The 22012-nt window shown below is 49.3% G+C and overlaps 1 protein-coding gene across 6 annotated transcripts in view; it reads left to right on the forward strand.

Moving 5' to 3' along the window:
- The window catches only part of LOC138545302 (FRAS1-related extracellular matrix protein 1-like), a 1530918-nt gene that overhangs the window by 1503253 nt on the left and 5653 nt on the right, over positions 1 to 22012 (forward strand). For all 6 annotated transcript variants that reach the window (XM_069642060.1, XM_069642059.1, XM_069642062.1 and 3 more), the window contains one exon: positions 1091 to 1176. In XM_069642060.1, coding sequence (XP_069498161.1) covers positions 1091 to 1176 — 86 coding nt within the window. The remainder of the gene's footprint in view (positions 1 to 1090; positions 1177 to 22012) is intronic.

Genomic DNA, 22012 nt, shown 5'->3' on the forward strand with positions numbered 1-22012 from the left:
ACCACATAGCTGGATGACAAGGGGGTAAGTGGTGCAGGTGGAGCTGGAACAACCAGGATGTGCATTGCATCGTCTTGGGAGGATAGCTCAGTGGCAATGTGCTCGCCTTGGAAGCAAGATGACATGGAGCAACATGTGTTCGATCCCTGGTTCCGTGCTTTGAAACCTCTGGGTATTAAGCACGTTATAAATAACCTATCATATCATATCATTGGTACATTGAAGTCACGACTTGCTCTCATGGACTTCCACCAACCGTTTTGCAATGCGGGTGTCTTTAATGTACCCTCTGACTCCTCTTAGGACGAATCTATGTGCCCTAATTGTCATAGGAAAGCCTTGAAGTCCAAGCAGTGAAAGGGTTAAATCTAGCAAATGCATGGTTATGAAAAGTATTGTTGTACTATGTGAGTGAGTGCATTTCACTCTCTTAGTTGCTAGGCAGTGGTTTTGAGCATTGGGACTACACAATATATCCTGTATCTTTCTGGTGTTGTCCAGGGAACTGGGCAGCAAATGAGTACATTGTTCCTCTTCATTTCATTTTCACTTGTTGGCCACGAAGATGATTCCAAACTGTGGATGTAAAGTCTTATTTTCATAAACCGCATTTTCAGAAAATTGATGTGGGATAGAAAATGCATTTGTCTTGAAATATCCACACTTGATCATGACAAAGCCTTTAAAATATGTACATGTGTTTACTGGTCCCCAGGTCAGAGCTGTTAGAGTGAGGAAGGGTTGTACACCTGTATGTTTGTAAGCCATATTACACAATGAAAAGGGGCTGGGAGGTTTTACAGACGTTCACCAGGATGGCAGGAAACATATACAGCCACCGTTAAATTAATCAGTTGCAGTTGTGTCCTTTTAACTTTTGTTCTCATGGGCTGCTAAAATAATTCGGAGGGCATGTGATAGAGTCTGAATCATGCTACAGAAGATACAATTAAAATTTCACAAAAATAGTTTTGGAACAAGATCTGTGTGTCACCACCATGATCACGTGCATGGCGTTGCGCAATAAGAAACCTATGCTTTGAACGCAATTGATGAATGAATTCCCTCTGGTTTCTACTTTTTCTTGTAGGTACTCCAGCCACTTAACCAGCGTGCACTCGAAAAAAGAAATGAAATGGCTGTGGAGGTTTGCGGAAAAGCAGCGCTTTTGGATAGGTAAGGCGAAAAGGCACGTTGGGCCAGGCCATTAATACTAATGCAAGTTTCTTACTGAAGATAGAAAATCATGTACACTGTGACTTACTGTGTGTGTGAGCTCAGCGGTGGGTTCACATTGGGAGAGCGGCTCTTTCAGCCACTTTGGAGGTTAATTTAAACCTGTGGTAGCTTGAATAAGGGCTCCGACTCCCTTAGTAGCTTGCTGCCGCATTACCATCCTACAAGGACTACGTCAGCAGGCTTGCTCCGTCAAAACCTACCAAAGAAGCAACTTCTGGGTGACGGGTTCCTATCATAGAACTGGATTGGTTATGTTTGCCCGAATATTTTTTTAAACTAACCGAAAATTATTTGTTCGGTGCCCAATTTAAACGCACATACGTTTTTATTTTTCGCCTCCAATTTTAAGGAAGCGGGGGACACCCCCACGCCCCCAAAATTGCAAAATAGCAACCATGGGGAGCGGGGGACACACCTGCAACCCCCGCTCTCCAGGCTTGGTATTTTGCCATATATGCGACCAAATTGCCCGAAGGCCAAATCACCCATGCAAAATTCGACTCAATTGTTTTAGGTCAGATAGACTAATACCATAGAACTGGCCCAGAATTATGGAATAGTCTCCCTCTGTGCCTGAGAGACAAGACACTCCCTGAACTTCCAGAAGGCACGGAACAGCATCCTTTTCAAGAGTTAGGGATTGGACATTCAGCACCAAATGGAAGTAGCCGTTGCATCCTCTACTTGTGTTCAGGTAACTGCAATGCAGTTTTTGTCTGCATGCAAAAATCTAATTGTCTCGGCATACTTATGCTTTGCCGGTCGACGGGCAATAAATGAATCCTATTTTTCGGACATTCCACTTGCAGGAATTCTGAAAATCTGTTGCAAAACTTGTAGCAACTTTTTGAAATCGATTTCCATCCCTGTTTGGAGGTTGGCAATGGCATGGTTGGCGGATCGTAAGAGGTAAGAGGTGAGAAAGTGAACATAAGAACCATCCAATTTTTACCACCTTTGGGTCTCTCCCAGCAAACTTCAGTTCCCCAATTAAAGGACACGTTTTTTTAAGCAGGCCTGGTTTTTGGCGGCGGACGGGTGGGGGGGGGAGTGAGAGGAGGTTACATTTTTACCTTTTTATTGCCACTTCTTTGATGTATTAAAAAAAACGAAATTGCAATGCAGAAATCAAACTCCTAATCATGCAGTTTATAAACCAAGCTCTATTCCCATGACTTCATGAGTCCGCCTCAAAGTTTGTAATACCGCCTGCTTTTGAAACCACCGTACTTATAATGAGAGCCATGACTGAAGGGGATGTTGCCCTCCGATTCCCTGAGCACCTCTTTTAAAGGTGTCTGCGTCTATGGTGGTGCTTTACACATTACACCTCAAGTGCCTCAACTGTGCACCAAAGAAGCATTCTTGCATGTGGCACTGTGCAAAAAGAAAAATGAAATTAATACAATCGGCCCGATTCACAAAAGTAAATAGAAGTACAGCGTATATGTTCCTGAACCTTTGAGAATCATCCCAATGGTGCTACATCAGGCCAACTCACTAAGGTCAGGCAAGTATGATTATGATGTACTTCTATTTACTTTAGTGAATAAGATGCTCGTTACCCATATTTATTTATTTATTTGTATTCCATTTTTACACTGGTCAGGGCCCCTCGCTTCTACAGTTCAGGAGAGGGCTCAAGACACGCCTCTTCAAGGAATGGCTACTCCCTGACATCATTTTCCAGTGACAAAGTTGTCGACAAATATCCAGCGGCCGAAAATGCTGTTTTAAAAAATTCACTTTTTAATGCATATATATGTGGGTGGTGGTTAGGGTAATTTATTGCAAGGGGAGTATAAGGGTGCTGTGGGGGCCTCCCACCACATATAAATGCATTGAAAAGTGCAAAAAGAAAATGCAGCCTTTTCGGCCGCTGGATTTATCCGGCGACCCGATCACCCAGAACCCCAACATCTAGGTCCACACAGCCTCCACTTCCCCACCTAACCTTAGGCTGGGCAAACTGCCCCACCCAGTTTCCTGCTCTTGTTGCTTCTAGATCCCTTGGTGTGAAGTGGAGAAGAGCCTAATAGTTAATTACGAAGATGAGCAATGATATCTCAAGGACTAATTCCAATGGACGCACAATACCGACGCACAGACCTCACAGTACTGCGCTACTGTTAAGAGGCCAGCCCAAATGCCGGCTACCCACACTCTGTACAGCGCTCCACTGCTCTCGAGCTAGGTCTGCGCTTTAAACAATAACATAAATATTAATTAAAACAATCTCAATCCATCAATTTGCCTTCTCAATATTTTCAGTGTATCATCCCTCTGCCTGCTTCTACCCAGAAAGTGTAAGGAATGTAATTCCCAGGGGAAGATCCTCATTTGGATTGATTCATACTGTATAATCCAGCCTTTATAACCCAAAAATATCTTCAATGATCTGGTCTGTGATACTTTCATTACCTCTTTAGGTAAGGATTCTAATAATGAGGCAATACGGAGTTTGCCCAGATGGGAACTAGCATGGAATTTCCAAAATATAACTCAGACAGGTCATCACCTAAAATGTGCCACCTGCACCCATTTGAATGGAGAGCGGGTAGCCTCCTGATGTCAGCAAGCCACCAATCATGTATGCGACTGGGGCAATTAGGCATTGGAGTTTCCGCCTGCCACGTGATACTTGGATACACATGGAAAGCCTGGTTGAGCAGTACTTGCTTTCATGGTCAATCCTTCCCTTTACATGGAGTATCAGTAACTTGCCCACAGAGTCATGGAACAACCTGGGACCAGCTAGATACACATGGAAAGCCTGGTTGAGCAGTACTTGCCTTCATGGTCAATCCTTCCCTTTACATGGAGGATCAGTAACTTGCCCACAGTGTCATGGAACAATCTGGGACCAGCTCTTTGAGCGCAATAGGACCACTTGTCCAAATTCCAGAAGGAGTTTAAGACTACCCTCTTCTGTCAAGCCTTCTCGGTGTAAGAAACCGGAAATGAAAGCCTCTGACCACTCCACTCTCCTGGAGTGACCACTGCCTTCTCTCCTCTAATCTTTCTCTTCATCCCAAGCCAATCCCACCACAACACTGCCACCTACCTTCTCGGACACCCAGCCAATGAAGCGTGTGTCAATTGAGGCTTTCGCTGACACCTTCTCTCCCCCTCCTCCTCCTCTGGCTGACTCAAACCTGGACACAGCCCTGTCCCTTCTCTACTCTTCTATTTCTGATACTTTTGATGCTCTTGCCCCTGTCATGAAGATCTGCTTGAAGTCCAAAGCCAAGTGCAATTCCTGGTATGACTCCGACCTAGCTACACTTAAACGTAAGTAGGGCGGCTGAGAGGAAATGGATGTCTTATTGTTCATCCTAATAAACTGACCTGTCACCTGCACCAAAGGCAATACCGACTCTCTGTCCGCACCAAGAAGAGAGTCCACATTCAAACCCATGTCTCTGCGGCATATAACAACTCGGCCGAAATCTGCAAGGAGCTTGCCAACCCTGCTGCAGTCTCTGCTCCCCCTCTTGCTTCCCAGGCTGTCTGCAATGCCTTTGCTTCTCACTTTATCTCAAAAACCCAGGACATCCTATCCACCCTCTCCTCCCCGACCCCTCCTATTTCCTCTGTCTGTGCTTGATGACCCTCCTTTAACCTCACCCCCAATCGTCCTTTCCTCTTTTCTCCCCTGATGAGGTCGCTAGACAAGTCCGATCAATGAAAGCCTCATCTAAACAGGTCCATCTCTGTTCCTCTAAAACCATCAAGGACCACATTGACACCCTCGCCCCGGCTCTTGCCGATTTTTGCAACCATTACTTTACCTCAGGATCCCCTCCACTCTGAAGCACTCCCTTCTGCATCCTCTTCTCAAGAAACCCACAGCTCATCCTTCTTGTCCGGCTATCGCCCAATTTCCATTACTCCCTTTCTGGGCAAACTCCCACACACCTCTTACTGCCATTGCTCCTTGTGTGCTTATTTAAAAAAAATATTGGACCCACCAATCAAATGCAATATCTATTTTTCCACCATGTCACGTCACATAATATGGATTTAAACACCTCAGTACAAATCACACTCGCCTTGCACTTCTCACCAATTATGATAATGCAAAATATGATATTTCATGGACCTTTAAAACTTTGGCAGCCTTGATGAAGACCTGTACGGTTGAAACACGTGTCGGCACCACCTGAAGAACAATGTTATTACACCTTGAGACTTTGCTGTATTAAGAACAGCTGAATAAATCATCAAGAAATTTAATAAACCAAATAAAAATAAAAACAAAGAATGAATCTTGTGGACTCTACCTACTCAGCTGAGTAGGGACAAGAAGTTATTGTATACTAATAGCACCAGCGCCAATCGAGTAGAAACTAAAACCAAACTAGCAGGACATACACATTAGGTACCGTGAGCACGGGCCTTCCAGTTTCTACCCACCGGCTGCCAGTGCATTCAGGATTTGAAACAGGCGCAGCAAACCACAGATCCTAGTGCTCAAAAACTCCTCGTTGATTGCACCCATACAGTCCCCCACCCCATTTTCTTCTTTGCTGCACTTATCAGACTTACCCAGTCTGCTCCCTAAACACAGCACGTGCCACTTGCTGGCTGCATTACCACTGTTTATTACCTCTATTATTTATTTTTATTTATTATTATTTATCTGTTCTCCACTGTTCCGCACTTTTAACTCTCCCCCTTCCATGCACTTTTCCCCTCCCCCTCTCCCATGCACTTGCACGTTCTCAATGTCACTGGGCCTTGTAAGATCGTTGTTTTGTTCTCCCTTGTTCCCCTCCCTTGCCTCACCGTGCTCTGAAACACTTGTGTACGAGCGAGATACAAATAAATTATCATATCATATCATGGTTATTAGTGCTCCTAGAAGCTGAGAATATGTGGTACAGAATTACCCTCTAAGGCATAACACTTACGTATTCAACCTCTGTAGGTGCTGGAATGAGCCCCTCTGCCACCTATAGGAAATGGAATTCAGATTTCATTTTAGCAATGAAGTGTCCCGACTACTTTCTCACTGATCTCTCCCCCTCCTTCTCCTTTCACCACGATTGATCTACACTCCCCCTCTTTCTCCTTTCACCGATGTTTTACCGAAGAGGCTAACACCAATACCTAAAATAATACTCACCCTATCACACAATTCAAGGTAAACAAATAAAATATAAGTAGGTGCTCGTGGCGTACAATACGTGATCCAGCTGGAGGAGGCCTATTGTGGGGTGCTGTATGGGAGGCCTATTGTGGGTTGCTGTATGGGAGGCCTATTATGGGGTGCTGTATGGGAGGTCTATTGTGGGGGTGCCGTATGGTCGACTCCAGTTCCCAGTCTGCAGCAGCTGTGTGCTGGTTGAGCAGGCCTTTGGCCGCAGCTCTAAGACAGGGGTTCTGTGCCTGTGTGTGTTGCCATCCCCTTTTTTGCTGTGTGTGTGTTTTGCCATCCTGTTTTGTTGTGTTTGTGCCCTGCTATCATTGTGTTGTGTTGTGCACGTGTGCTGCTTCTGCCATCTAGTGGTTGCGGTTGTGTGTGTGTGTCTGTGGACTGCTGCATTGTTCTGTGTGTATTGACATCTGATTGTGTGTGTGCTATCGTGTCTTGTTGTTCCTCACTTGGCGTGGGGGAAGGGGCGAGCTATAAATGTCCATGTAGGAGCCACATTGTGTAATGGCATCCTTAGACTTTTATGTATATAAGATAAGGTAGTAATCTCATTTCTATTCTTCAGCACTGCACCGCTGTCACGCTGAGGACACCTTTTAAAATGCACACAATAAATTGCCATATTTTATGGCAACATCCCCAATCAAGGTACAAAAGAAGCAATCCAATCTGCTCACTTACTTAAAACGCAGTTGGAAAACCAGAGACAATTGCTTTGAAGAGGAAGTAGGTGTTCTATGATCCCGCGGTGATAAATGTCGTTCAAATGTATGCAGTTCTGTACTCTGTGCTCGTCCTATCAGCTGCCTCTGAGATCACACCAAGAAGGACGTAGAATTAACACTGGGCCAGGGCTTTGCAAAACACTGACATCTAATGGATGCCAATGTTCGACGCAAACCTGGGGCAGAATTTATTCTCTCCAGACTCCACGCCGAGGCTAAATTGTCCACACATAGTGCAGCCTGGCATATTTTTAAACAGTTCTGTCACTATGTAAAAAATGTAGTCCCATTTTTCTAGAAATGTAACTGTTTAATAATAAAAAAATGCACTGTAATTAATCCTTTTAAGAAAAGATGGATGTGGAATGACGTGTCACTGTGGGACATGGTTTATGGTACTTGAAAAGATAGCATCTTCTCTTTGTGTTGTCATAAAGAATGTCCCTGTTAAGCAGTATATCCAGCTAGGCTACCGTGCAAGAAGCCGGTGTCTGAAATGCGCAGCGGAAAAGAACTCCCACCTTACGCAAGAGGGATTGACATGATAAACTGTGGGCCTCTGAAGATGGGTTTGGTGTGCCAAGTAAAGGCCATTATTCAAAATGGCTCTGCAAAGCGAGCAGATCCATCATGGCAGGCAGAACCTTCTCAGAACGGGGACCTCCTTTTAAATCACAGGCAAACAATGAGGCCTCGCAGGCTTGTGAGGGAGATCCTGCTAGGCCGTTTTGCAACATCCTCATTTGCCCAATACAGACATTGCTGATGTCGTCTGGGTGGACCGAGTTATCGGCCACCACCGGTTGCTCGTTTTCCACCTGACACTTTACATCAGTTGCAGCGAATTTCCCTGCTTCAATTGGAAACAGTGTACGGCATCTGAGTAATCATTTATAATCCATTCACATGTAAACAGGGAGTGGTCGTCACCAGGGACGTCATTTCACCAAACTGCCAGGGGTAGTGGACGTGAAATCACATGACCCTTGACCTCTGATGACATCACATGAAGTGATGTCATTTGACCCCACCCCAAAGTGACATCACGGGAAGCGATGGAACACAACCTTTTACCCCTTCACAAAAATGGAAGTGGCATCACATAGCATTGTTCCTAAGTACACTATGAAAAATATGGTTACAATATCACTGTAACGTGATGAACATTTCGTACAAGAATGGATCACCATATTTATCAGCAGAAAACAACATGCTTTAACTGCAACTTGCGAAAAGCAAAATTCATAGTCCGAAATGGATGCCTATTCTACTCTAAATGCTTTTAGGAGTATTTTGTCTGCATTGTGAATTTGAGGTGTTTAAGAACAGACTAAATCAGTGATTCACCCCCTGAATTGTACCTGAAATAAACCTTTAATGAATCTAGAAATTATAGTTTCCAGAAAGACACATTATATGTTATTCCTATCCTTCTCCAGCATGGGGTCTGGAATGGATTCACATGCTCGTGAATATTCCCCGTCGTCAGGCCGGGAATCCTCGGTAAAGAAAAAAAAAATCAGTTTCAGTTTTGTTTCTGAACTGCCTTTCTCCTAACAACCAATCACTGGTCTCTGGGTCATACTGACCCCAGCCAATGACTGCCCTCTACATAAGTCCCTCCTCAGGCAGCCATCTTCAGATTTTTTACCGCACGTTCAAGTGTTGGGAGTCCTCGTGCTATAGCTCTGGAGCTTCTACTGCGTGTTTTTTTCAGAGAATTTCTCTATTTTTTCAGTGAATTGAGCCTCTAGATCCACCGATTCTTCATCCAAATAACGGGGACCCGTTTTGGGAAGTTTCTACGCCCCTCAAGGGTGATTTTTCATCGAATTCCACTTCTCAGAGAATTCCAGAGCATCTTTGAGGCTTACCCCGCATGGACATGGCCGAAGACAAAGGAGACTCAACGCTTCTGTTGAGGATCTGCCCAGGATGTGGACTACAGAACGTCTTCATGGAGGATGGGCACTCCCGCTGCCTTTACTGCCTTCATTCGGACAAATTGCACGTGGAGGATGCCTGTGCGTTCCGCAAGGACATGTCCTCCTGCAACATGAAAGACTGTCACAAGCAGCGTGCTGACTGGCTGGAGACGAGGAGCCCGGCGCCAGGTGAGCCCCGGCAACGTACTTCACCCAAGAGAAAGTCTGAGTGGTCTTCTAAGACCTTTGAGGGCGCTCCGGCGATGGGGGCCCAACATAAGGCAAAGCACTTTGAGCCCGCGAGCCGCCATGAGCGCCATTGGCACGGCTCCACGGCTGCTAGGCCGGGCGCAGCTTCGCTGACGCCGTCAACCACGAGCCAACGCTCCGGCTCGACGAAGAGGAAGTCAGACAACCCATGTAAGCTTCGGGACAAGTCCCGGTCGGCTCCAACGGAGAAAGCCAAGGGGGAGCGAGGCGTTGACCCTTCCCCCACGGTGAATGCCTCAGATGCACCTAAGGTCGTGAAGGCCAAGATTCACCAGGCTAAGGCTTCGATTGAGGGAGTGGTAGCATCCCTGGTGAAGACCGCGGATGCGGCTGTAGGGGGAGATGACCCCCCAAGCCAAGAATTTCCCTGCCCGCCCAGAGGGAATCGTCTTCCCAGCCCATTGACAAGACCCATGTGAAGCCCCTGGCCGAATAGAAGGGGGGGCAAGATAGTCCTACCGGGCTCAGATATCTCCTCAAAAGGCAAACTTTTGGGCCTTAAGGCTATGCTGGACAAGAGGTTTGTCGAGGTCAGGTCCTATGGGAAGGAACCCGATGAGGCAGACGTGGAAAACGTCGGGGGAACCGACGAGGAGCGGCAGGCTGACGAGGAACCGAAGGCCACCATGCCGCTGCCTAGACTCCCGTCGCAACCGCTGCCACACCGACAGACAGGTCGGAGGACATCTTGCTAGCCCTGCACACCCTGTGCTCAGAAATAAGGACAAGGATGCCCTTGCCACCCACGGGCAATCCGGCAGCACCTGGACCGTCAGGAAGCCCACCACCCAGGCGGAGGCGAGTCCATCCACCCCCACACCTCCATCCCCTCTGCCGAGGGACGAGACGGAGACGGGGACGACGGGACGGATGACGGCGGCGACGATGGCTGTGACGACGGGACCGATCGCCTCCACCCGGGGCTTCTCCACCTGAGAAATTGGCTCGTTCCACGCCATGATAGCTAGGGCCTAAGAGCTTTTTCAGCTGTGCCCCAAAGAAAAGAAGGAGGGATTCCTTTATCAGTGACGAGAGGCCAAGAGGAAGACTGTGCTCTGTCCCGCTGTTGGATGACATCCGAGCTGAAGGGCTGTCCCTCCTGAAGGACCCATCCTCGGCCCCGGTGAAGAGAGACCTGTACGAGAAGAAATACTGGGTTCCAGACTCTGCCCCCATGTGCCTCAGGACGCAGCTGTCCCCGGACTCCGTGGTCTCTGCTGCAGCCAGGAAGAAATCGGCAGGGACGGCGGCATTGACTTCCACCTCCCCGCCGGACGGTGAGAGGAAGAAGCTGGATTCCATGGGACATCGGGTAATCGCGTCGGCGGCGACAACCATTAAGGCGGCCAGCGCTCTCGCAATTGTGGCCCGCTACGATAGAGAGCTGTGGTTTAAAATTGCCCACCTCCTGGATTTCCTCCCAGACGACAAGAGGGCGGAGACCCTTGAAATCTTACAAGAAGGCGAGGTGGCTTCGGACCATGCCATCACGGTGTCCACGGACATTGCCGACACTGGCTTCTGCCAGATGGGCAATGGCGTTTGCCTTTGCTGGCGAGGTTGGCTCAGGGCCACAGATTTCCATCAGGACGTTCAAGTGAGGGTACTGGACATGCGCTTCGACGGGGACAACTTGTTCGGCAAAGCAGTGGACGAGTTCTGCAGGCCATCAAGGCAGACATCGAGACGGCCAGTGCCTTAGGCACGTTCCAATGATGATGGGCGTCCTTTCAGTCCTCCGGAGGCAAGCAGGGTGCCTCAAAAGGATTTGGTGGCAGTTCTTCTTCATACCGTCAAGCTGCCCGTTCCTCATCCCAGGAGGCCTACAGAGGCCGCAGCAAGGCCAGAGGACATCGTCGTCGTCGCCAGGGGGGCCAAGGTGGTAAGGCCCAGGCGAAGCAGGACTGAACCGGCCGTGACGTCGGGGCCCCACGCGTGCACCCCGGTGGGAGGCCGGCTGGCGAACTTCGTCGGCATGCGGAAGTCCATATCCACCAACAGTTGGGTGCTGGATGCCCTGGCCCACGGACACACCCTGGAGTTCCAAAGGAAGTGTCCCCATTTTCCACCGGTGGCCAGAAAGGAAAACCACATCCCACAACTACTTCTGGAGGTATGAGCAATGCTGAAAAAGGGTGCAATAGAGCTCGTCCCGAAGAGGATCCGGGGCTCCGGAGTATACTCACGGTACTTCCTCGTCCGAAAGAAGACCGGCGCTGGTGGCCCATTCTAGATCTCCGCCGCCTCAACAAATACATAAAATCCCAGAAATTCTGGATGGTCACCCTTCAGCACGTGCTGGGACAGCTGGAAGAAGGGGACTTCCTGTCGTCGCTGGATCTGGAGGATGCCTACTTCCACATCCCCATACATAAGGGGCATTGAAAGTTCCTGCGCTTCGTGGTCCAAGGGCGGCACTACCAATGCAAGGCCCTCCCCTTCAGGTTGAAGTCGGCCCCAAGGATCTTCACCAAGTGCCTGGCACCGGTGGCGGCGCGGCTGCACCTGCATCCACGTCTACCCCTACCTGGACGATTGGCTCGTCCGAGTGAAGTCCAGGGAACTCGCTATAAAACACACAGCGAGGACCGTCCGCCTGCTCATGGAACTGGGGTTCTTGATAAAACATACGAAGTCCTGCTTGGTGCCATCGCAGGACGCTCTGTTCCTGGGAGCCAGGCTCGACACACTGGCGCGACTGGCTTCACCGTCGGAGGAGAGGATTAAAGCCATCCTGGGCAAGGTACAATGGCTGTTGACCATGGAAGTTGCCAGGTTGAGGTCCATCAAGTCCCTGCTCGGCATGATGTCGTCATGCATCTACCTCGTCCGGCTGTGCAGGTTGTGGATGCGGCCACTGCAGGAGTTCCTCGACGCCCGTTGGATACAAGTAGCGGGAAGCTTCGAGGACAAGATCACCCTCAACGAGACATTCCGTCGAGCGATCAGGTGGTGGGGCACCCGCGCACATCTAGCGGCGGGCATGGACTTTCAGACCCTGGTGCATCAGGAGACAGTGATGATGGACGCCTTCCTGGAGGGATGGGGCGCGCACTCCGGAGAGCTCCACGCAAGAGGCCTTTGGCTCCCGGAGGAGAGGGCACTGCACATCAACGTCCTGGAACTCTGGGCTGTGTTTTGGGCCCTCGGGTCCTTCCTTCCATCCCTCAAGGGCAAGGTGGTGTGGGTCTTCACTGACAACACCAGCACAATGTTCTACATTCGGAAGCAGGGGGCACCAGATCCTCGGCCCTCTCCAAGGAAGCGTAGGATCAGTGGCACTGGGCCGTTGCCCAAGGGATGTTCCTGGTACCCTTTCACCTGGCAGGAGTGAAGAACACTGTTGCCGACTCACTAAGCAGGGAGCTGCGCTCTTGCCATGAGTGGGAGCTTCAGCAGGATCATGTGGATCTTCTATTCCAACGATGGGGCAATCCCCAGATCGATCTATTTGCGACGGCGACAAACACCAAGTGCCGGAGGTTCACCAGCATGTTTCCCCAGCCTCGGAGCATGGGGGATGCCTTCTCCTTCCCCTGGGACGGCCTATTCCTCTATGCGTTCCACCGTTGCCGTTGCCTCTTTGACTCATCAGTCAACTCAGACGGTCACGCGGCCGGATGATCCTCGTCGCACCGGCGTGGCCGAGGCAGATAAGGTACCCGGACCTTCTGGAAATGTCAGCGTCCCCTCCATCCAAGCTTCTAGCAGATGCAGATCTTCTCGCCAGGGAAGGAGACGCAATCGTGCACCACGACCCAGGGTCGCTGCACCTGCAGGCCTGGCTCCTGCAGCACTAGAGTTTGGAGGCTATGAGATTCCGGCGGACTGCAAGGAGGTACTTGCCAAGGCCACAGCCTCCTCGACTCTTAAGTGCTATGGATATAAATGGAAGAGGTTCACCATCTGGTGCCGTGCACAGAAAATAAACCCTCTACAGATTACGGCCCCTCAAGTGCTGCTGTACTTGCTGTCGCTGGCAGACAGGGCTGGTGCACGCCCCCATCAAAATACATCTGGTGGCCATCTCCCGCTATACCAGAACTCCAGGGTGGTCGTCGCTGTAGTCTCATCGCTCAGTTAAGGAGTTCATGAAAGGACTTTTCCGCTCGTTCCCGCCGGTGAAGGCTCCGGCCCTGGCATGGGAACCCAATGTGGTGCTGACTAGGCTCCTGGGTCCACCACTCAAGCCTTTGCATTCGGCGCCCCTGAATTCCTGCTGTGGAAGGCAGCGTTTCTTGTGGCCATCACCTCCGCACGACGAGTGGGAGAGATCCAGGCCCCCTCCTGTAAGCCTCCGTACCTGACATTCCACGAGACGAGTGTCGTGCCATCAGACTTCCATCTCAATGAGCCCTTGGTGTTACCTGTTTTCTTCCTGTCGCCGCCTTTGCCGGCTGAGAGGATTTTGCACTCAGTAGATGTGGCTAGTGCTTTGAAGTTCTACGTGGACCGAACAAAGGATTTTCTGAAGACATCACAGCTGTTTGTGAACTTTGGCCCTGTGAACCAAGGGAAGGCCCCTCTCCAAGGCTTCCATTTCCAGGTGTTTCTCCGGCTGCATCACCCATTGTCACCGGTTGGCAAACCGACCGCTGCCTGGCTGTCCGAGACCCCATTCGACCAGAGCGATCGCTGCAACTACGGCGTTCCTGTCTGCTGTGCCCCTGCTGGAGACATCTGCAGGGCTGCTATGTGGAGGTCGATGCACACCTTCACAAAATTCTACTGCATCGACCGGGTTTCCAGGGAGGAGTCCAGATTCGGCCAAGCAGTGCTGTGCAACCTGTTCGCTTGAAGGTGAGACTGGTGAGGCGGTAAGAGATGCTTAATGTTGAGTTGTTGAAATGCTTAATGTTGAGCTTTGCCACCTCCCATGGTTGTGCATGTGTGTTCTGCTATGTATTCTTGTATTCATGAGCATGTGAATTCATGCCAGACCCCATGCTGGAGAAGGAACACGTTACCTACCTGTAACTGTTGCTCTCCAGCATGGGTCTGGCATGGATTCACATGCGAACCCTCCCGCCTACCCCTCTGCGGCTCTTCTCATGGTCCTACTGCCACTTTACGTGCTGCCAAATCTGAAGATGGCTGCCTGAGGAGGGGCTTAGGTAGAGGGCAATCATTGGCAGGGGGCAGTGTGACCCAGAGACCAGTGATTGGTTATTAGGAGAAAGACAGTTCTAAAGGAAACTGAAACTGATTTTCTTTTCTTTACCGAGGATTCCCGGCCTGACAGGGAATATTCATGAGCATGTGAATCCATGCCAGACCAATGCTGGAGAACAACAGTTACAGGTAAGTAACTTGTTCCTTTCTTATTAAGGGGTCACTTGTGGAACCCCCTGTTTTTTAAGAAGCCTGAACAAGAAAGCCCTGCACTCTAGAAACAAAGAGCCACATGGCATTTTTTTTAGGGGTAGCAACGGAGTTCACAGGGGTAGAAAGGGAGACCTCAGGGGTCACAAGTGCGACCCCTAAATGACATCCCTGGTTGTCAAAGTACCATCAGAGCCTTTGTGTTCAATGCAGGTTGAATTTCGTAGCTCGAGATATGTTGGTGTTTTTTTTGGTTCTGCCCTTGGATAAGCATTGGGCACATAAATTTGCCATAGTGCCATTTTCCTCTGTCTTTATTCTGCTGGTTGTTGGCGGGAAAACACCTCTTCCAATTGGGGATGCCTACTCTAGTACGTTGATCCTCGTTCTTGGGATTCAGAGTTATTAAGGGAGCCTCAACATCCTTCTCCAGAAATCCTCTGTGGAGAACCTGTGCCTTGTGAGCCTTGGGATCACTACTAACCCCCTGCTAGGCGCATCATTTCTATGGGAGACAGTAGTATGGCAAGAGATTTGGTTTGTGCTTCTTCATGGCATAAAGGTGCAATTCCTGAGGCAGAGCAGTTAAAATACTCATGCCTCTAGAACTATCCAACCTCCCTATTTCTTAGTACTGTAAGTGTGTTAGAGCTGCAGCAATAAGGACACATTATTACTACTCCTGGTAAGCAGTAGGAGGTGAAAAAGAACAAAGATAAGGAGGGTGGGGGATTTGATAAAATCTCCTCCCAAAAGAGCCACAAAAAGCAAAACAAGGGTAAGACCCAACAGAATGTTCAGGTAAGTGGGAGTTATACTCCCAGACAGAACTCTGGTTATAGTAAGCCTTCCTATTTCTCAAGACCCAGTGGACCTTGTGTGGCTTGTGGAGCAAATGACCATGTGAAGGGGAACCCCAGATGTAAGGTCAAAACCTTTGGGATCAATTGTGAGAGTCTGGCCTTCCCTTATGACGAGGAGGAAGAGATCTTAGGGGCATCCTTCTCCCCAGACTCCTTCTCCAGTGGGATAGAATCTGAGGTAGTCCTAGTTTCTCTGGGTTCCTATGAGCGTAAAGTCTCAAAGGCTTATGCTAGCATTCCAGACAATACCAAGCACTACTTCAAGGACAGTGTGCTTATCAATGGAGTAGGTACTCCTGCCCTTGGGGATAGTTGGGCCAGCAGAACCTTGGTGGATTTCACTTTGGTAAACCCAGAGGAGCTTGCCAGAGCTCTCCTGATGCCCACCAAGTTAGCTGATGGACCCCCTCTCAAGTTTCCAGTAATAACTGTAAATCTTTCTATCAATGGTACAATGGTCAGGATTCCAGTGAGCATACATAGTTAAGTCCCAGGTAAGGTCCTGCTGGGGAATGATCTCAGGGACCATGCACAAGGTCACAAAGAAGGGCTGCCTTAGCCAAAACCAAGGCAAAGCCCAACCCAAAGGGGAAACACAAGGCTAAAGGAGTTAAGAAAGACGAGAGGGAAAGAAAATATTCCCCCCAACTGACCTACCACTGAGGTGGAGGTAGTTGGCCAAACACCTGAACCTGACAAGGAAGAGGTGGTGCCTGAACTTCTCAATCCACATGACAATCCTGAGCTCCAAAGTTTGTTGGTTGAAGTTGGTCCTGATAGGGCTGAGTTAAGTAATGGCCAACCTGAGTGCCCATCTTTGGAAGGCCTTAGGAGACAGGCCTGCTCCCAGCTTGAGGGCAAACCTCCTGGAAAGCATAGGATCTATTGGGAAGATGGGCTCCTGTACAGTGAGCCCACAGAGTCTACAGAAGGAGACCATAGGAGGTTGGTGGTTCCCCTTCATGGAAGACCCTTCCTCTCGCAGCTGACGCATGAAGCCCCCTTGCTGGTCACCCTGGCCTCAAGAGAACCAAGCAAAGGTGAGCTGTGCACTTCTAATGGCCCAAGATGGAGGTCCAGGTAGAAAGCCAATGCAGGAGTTGTGCCACATGTCAGTTATCTGGGAAATGTGGCACAAGAATCCATGCTCCATTGGTACCCCTCCCAGTTTTGGGGGTACCATTTGAGAGGGTAGGATTGACATTGTTGGATCCCTTGACCCTCAGACATCCTCAGGCAATAGGTTTATCCTGGTGTTGGTTGACCATGCCACCAGGTAACCTGAGGCCATCCTATTAAAAACAGTAACTGCCAAGTTAGTTGCTAAATATTTGCTTGGAATATTCACTAGGGGTGGCTTCCCTAAAAAAGTTGTGTCTGATGGGGGCAGCAACTTCATATCCAAGTACATGCAAGTCATGTTTTCCTCATATAAGTTTTCCTCAGCATAACACCCACAAACCAGTGGCTTAGTTGAGAGGTTCAATAGAACCCTCAAAATCATGATTGGGGCTCTGGAAGAGCCCTAGAGGAGAACATGGGATCTCCTTCTTCCATACTTACTTTTTTGCCTACAGAGAGGTACCGCAAAAGGGGTTGGCTTCATACCCTTTGAGCGTCTTTTTGGTCACCCTGTTAGGACACCCTTGGCTATAGTCAAGGAGGGGTGGAGATGTCTACTCCCCCTACCACTACCTGTCACACTCACCTGTGTCTCTGCAGGGGCGATGGACGAGCCTCCCTTGACCCCGAGTCTTCACTTCCCCTGTTTCACCAGGAGGAATACCTGTCAAATACAAGGTGTACACTCAGACCTGAATTCACCGGATTCCCTTGGGCCCTTCCCTTCTCTTTACTGTGTGCTTGATGTTTAGTAGGGTGTGCACTCCATCCTGCATTTGCAGAGGTGCGATTCACTCATGTGATTGATGCCAATGTCTGTAGACTGAGTTGAGATGCCAAACGCTGTTTTATGCCTTCACAGCTAGGCCGAAAGTTCAAGGCACCAGTTTCTTCACTGGCTAGAAAGTCCTTCCCACAAGTGAAGGTTGCACGGAGAATGTTGAGTGTCCAGAATTGTCCGTATTGTCTTTGTTTGCCAGTATTTTTGGTATTTTTGTAGGTGAGTAGTGCTGCGTGTAGAAGCTAGATGCTGGTAGGTTTGCGCAGCGCCTTCAATTTGAGCGCGCCTGGTAATGTCTCTCCCTTCCCCTTGCAGGAGAAATTATGTGGTATTAGCGCCCCGAGTCCGGGTTCATCGCTACTGGAGACTTAGTGGTAAGGTAAGTTTGCACAGAGGCTTTTGGTAAGTATGCACCGCATAGAGAGAGAGAGAGCGCAGTGAAATAAGTGTCTGTGTTATTGGAGCGAGCGCAATGAATAATGTCTCTTCTTTCTTACAGGGGTTTGTGCACTTGTGCAACTAACCTGGATTCCAGCATTGCGGGAAGATTCGGTGAGTATGTACAGCGTTACTGATGTGCGCATGTTAACACTGTTCTTCTTTGTTCTTGCAGGTGCCGGTGTAGAAGTCCCCTCTTGACTGAGATAGCTGCCGCGTGGAGTAAGAACCAGGTAAGCTGAAGCTGAATGATCCGGAGCGGGTAAGCAGAAGTAGGATGATCCGGAGCAGAAGCAGGATGATCCAGAGCAGGTAAGCAGAAACAGGATGATCCGGAGCAGGTAAGCAGATGCTGGCTGATCCAGAGCACAAGTGTGTTGCTGATACAGCTCACAGTGAGCAACACAAAGCACTGGAAGAATCTTGGGTGTGGCTTATATAGCCAGCCACACCCAAACACTAGAAAGCTCATGAGTTATCATGCACTTCCTGTTTGGCAACAGGAAGTGGTAACCAGGAAGTTACTACAAACACAAGGAAGGAATGAAAGGAGGGATTTGTTATGGGTTCTTTGTGTGCCTATGCCAGGCCTGCCAAGCCTCCACCCAGCTTGCCCCAACTACCTGCCTGATACCCATGACACTACCAATGTAGTGGACTATGTGCTAAGATTGAGGAAGAGAATGGCCCTTCTGATGGCTCAGACCAGTGATAAGTTGAAAGCTGGGCAAGCTCTGGTGAAGCACTGGTATGACCAGAAAGGTTCCCTTGTCAACTTTACACCAGGCCAGCACGTCCTGATCATGAATCCTATATGTCATAGAGCTTCACATGGAAAATGGTCAGGCCCTTACTCAATAGTGGAGCAACAGGGTGAGGTCAACTATTTAGTGGACCTTGGAAAGGCTGGACAGGATCTAAAAGTGTTCCATGTACACATGCTGAAGGCTTTCATCCCTAGGGTTTAAATTGCTGCACTGCTCTTGGCATCAGATGTAGAGGAGGAGGGGTCAAACCTCTTTCTGGCCTGTTCAAGGCAGTCCTTCAGACGGCTACATTGAGGGTGTGAAAGTGGCCCCTCACCTGACTTCTGGTCAACAGGATGAGGTGAGAACTTTGCTGAGGCAGTTCTCCCCCTTGTTTTCCCTAGCTCCTGGTTTGACACCTTGGTGCAAACATGACAATGACACATGAGATAGTGTACATACTAAAAGTAGGAGATACATGCTGTCAGATAAGGTGAGATCTTACATCAAGTCAGAGGTCAACATGATGTTAGATCTTGTCGTGATTGAGCCATAAAGGACAGCAAGTGCCAGATTGGTCAAGGCCCAGTGGTCTACCATGGGCATGAAGTAGCTGAAGGGAGGTTTCAGCCTTTACCCAGTAAGTTACAAGCAGTACAAGACTGGCCTACCCCCACTACTCAAACCCAGGTGAGAGCCTTTTTAGGTCTCACTGGGTATAACAGAAATGTCATGGCAGACTATGGTACCATAGCTGACTGCTATGACTGACTGACTGACTGCTCCCACAACTCGAAAGAAACCCAAGAAGGTCTCTTGGTCTGAGGAGTGTGGAAAGGCCTTCAATGGCTTAAAATACTCTTTATGCCAGGCCCCTGTTCTCAGGGCCCCTGACTACAAAATACCTTTTATTGTGCAGCCAGATGCCTGTGAATACTATCACAGGTAGTTGAGAAAGGCAAGGAACACCCTATTGGATTCATAAGTCGCCAGCTTAAGAACAGCGAGCTCAGCGGCCTCCCTTGGCCCTCTTCCTGCGCCTACCTGCAAGGCAAAGAACCTTGGGGTCATCTTCGACTCCACACTCTCTTTCTCTCCTCACATATCTGACGTCTCAAAGAAGTCACACTAACTCCTCAGAGGTATCCTTCCTTTCCTCTCCTTCCCCCAGAAGCTCACTGTCTCCAGCGCCCTGGTTCTCTCGAAGCTGGACTATTGTAACAGCCTCTATCTAAATCTTCCTGCCTCTACTCTCCGCCCTTTGCAACTCATCCAGAACAGGACTGCAAGACTTGTCCTTGGCCTCAAGCCCAGGGACCGTATCTCTCAAGGACTGAAATCACTACACTGGCTCCCAGTGGCTGCGAGGATTAATTTCAAAACCCTCTGCATTGTCCACAAGGCCTTCTGGGGCCTTGGGCCAAAATACCTTCAACTCTCTCTCCCGAAATATCTTCCTTCTCGAGCTCTTCGCTCATCCACCTCCAACTACCTCAGGGTCAGCCGCTTCTCCAAGCAACGAGCTGGGGGTAGATCTCTCTCCGCAGCAGGGACCTCCCTCTGGAACAGCCTTCCTGCCTCCCTGAAACTTGAGGAGAACCATCTCCGGTTCCGGAAGCACCTCAAAACCTTCCTCTTTGCCTCCGCTTTCTCTCCCTCTCTCTCCTGCTAAAATCACTGAACCTGCACTGAATTTGCTACTGGACCACTCACTGATCTACGCGACTGTCTCTGTTTCCTACAGCCCCTTCTCCCGGCACTTACCTTGCACTTGCCACCAGCTGGCCCTATTATTTATCTTGTATTCTACTAACCATGTACATCACTTTTCCCCCTCTCCCCTTCCCTTTGCACTTTTCCCAGTCCCCTCTACCCTTGCGCGATCTGAATGACAACTGGCCTAGTAGGATCGTTGTCTGTCTCCCCTTGTCCCCCCCGCCTCTTCGCGCCTTGAAACACTTGTGTAGAGGCGCGTTACAAATGCCATATATCATATCATATCAGGTGGTCCACAGTAGAGAAAAAAATGCTTCTCTGTTGTGTGGGCCCTAATGAAGCTGAGAGCCTACCTCTATGGGACCCACGTCACTGTGCAAATTGACCATAAGCCCTTAAAGTGGCTCATGGACATGAAGGGAGAGAATCCAAAGTTGCTCAGGTGGTCCATAAGCCTGCAAGGGTTTGACTTCACCATTGAGCACAGGCTAGGTGTCCAACATAGTAATGCTGATGGGTTGTTCAGAATGTTTAACCGACCTGAACAAGAAGCTCATCCAGGGGTGGATTAGTTCCCCCTGTCCTTGGTCTCGGAGTGGCAAGTGTTAGGAAAGATTTCCATTTATGTGCAATTGTCCCTCCAGTTGTGAACCACCCAACCCTTTGCTTTTGTCTGACCATCTGAGCCTGACTGTTACCAGTGGAGCCTACCCTTCTGCTGTACTCCTCTGGGCTTTTGCTCACTTTGTTATGGGGAAACTGGCATGCCCTTCAGACTGTCAGTACAGGGAGACCTTGTTTCCCTTAGTCTTTCACTTTGTTGCTAGTTCTTAGCAACATTTTTCCAGTACAGTGCGCTGGGGTCTCTTTTTCATTTTTAAGGCCCTAAATACCCCCAGATTACTTTTGGTGAATGTACAAACATGTCCAGGACAGATCTGGTGGCAGCGGTTACTTTTAAAGCATTTTTGACTCGTTTCTATGGTCCGAACTGTGTTTACCGCGTTTGGCCCAGGGCAGTGGCCAGTGCCTGAAATGGCCATGCCACAAGGTCCTTTGTTCTGTCCTTTGGCCATATTGTCCCTTTGCCTTCCCCAGGTCTAGCAGACCCAGAAATTCCTTATTTGGTCATGCAGACCCCCTTCGCAAACCGCCGCTTTTGCAGGCTTCTGCATGCCTTGTGTGTGTGTGCCCAGGATGTTGGCTGGAGCTGTCTAGATCCAATACACATCCTGGTGCCAGGATGTCAGGTGTGCTGGGATGACTGGGACCACTGTGGTCTGTGATTGGTCCACGTCTGGGATTGTTGAATATAAGCAGATCTCCTATTGGTTTCTGTTTGTTTTGGCTCAAAGGAGATTCTGGATAAGAGAAGGTACTCTAGACCTATTCCAGGTCGATCTTCTGAGTTCACACCAAACTTAGTAAAGGAGCCAAGTATCCTGAACTGAATAAGAAGATTCATGGAACCACTGGTTACCCGCTGGAAGGTTTGGCACCCTGTCCCCGCTGTTGTCCCGTTGGAGCCCCTGTTTCTCATTGATCACAGAAGACCTGCAAGGGTGCTTCAACCCATTGGAGTAGTGGGACTAACTACTCTCAGCACCTCCTGCTCAACCTGCAAACAAACCCCTTCGGAAGTATTCCCGGATCGTCCAGTGAACTGACCAGCTGGTACGGGACCTTTGCCACTGTCTCGAGTTTTGA

The sequence above is a fragment of the Ambystoma mexicanum genome, chromosome 1q (assembly GCF_040938575.1).
Source record: "Ambystoma mexicanum isolate Mex_15411 chromosome 1q, UKY_AmexF1_1, whole genome shotgun sequence".
Taxonomy (NCBI): domain Eukaryota; kingdom Metazoa; phylum Chordata; class Amphibia; order Caudata; family Ambystomatidae; genus Ambystoma; species Ambystoma mexicanum.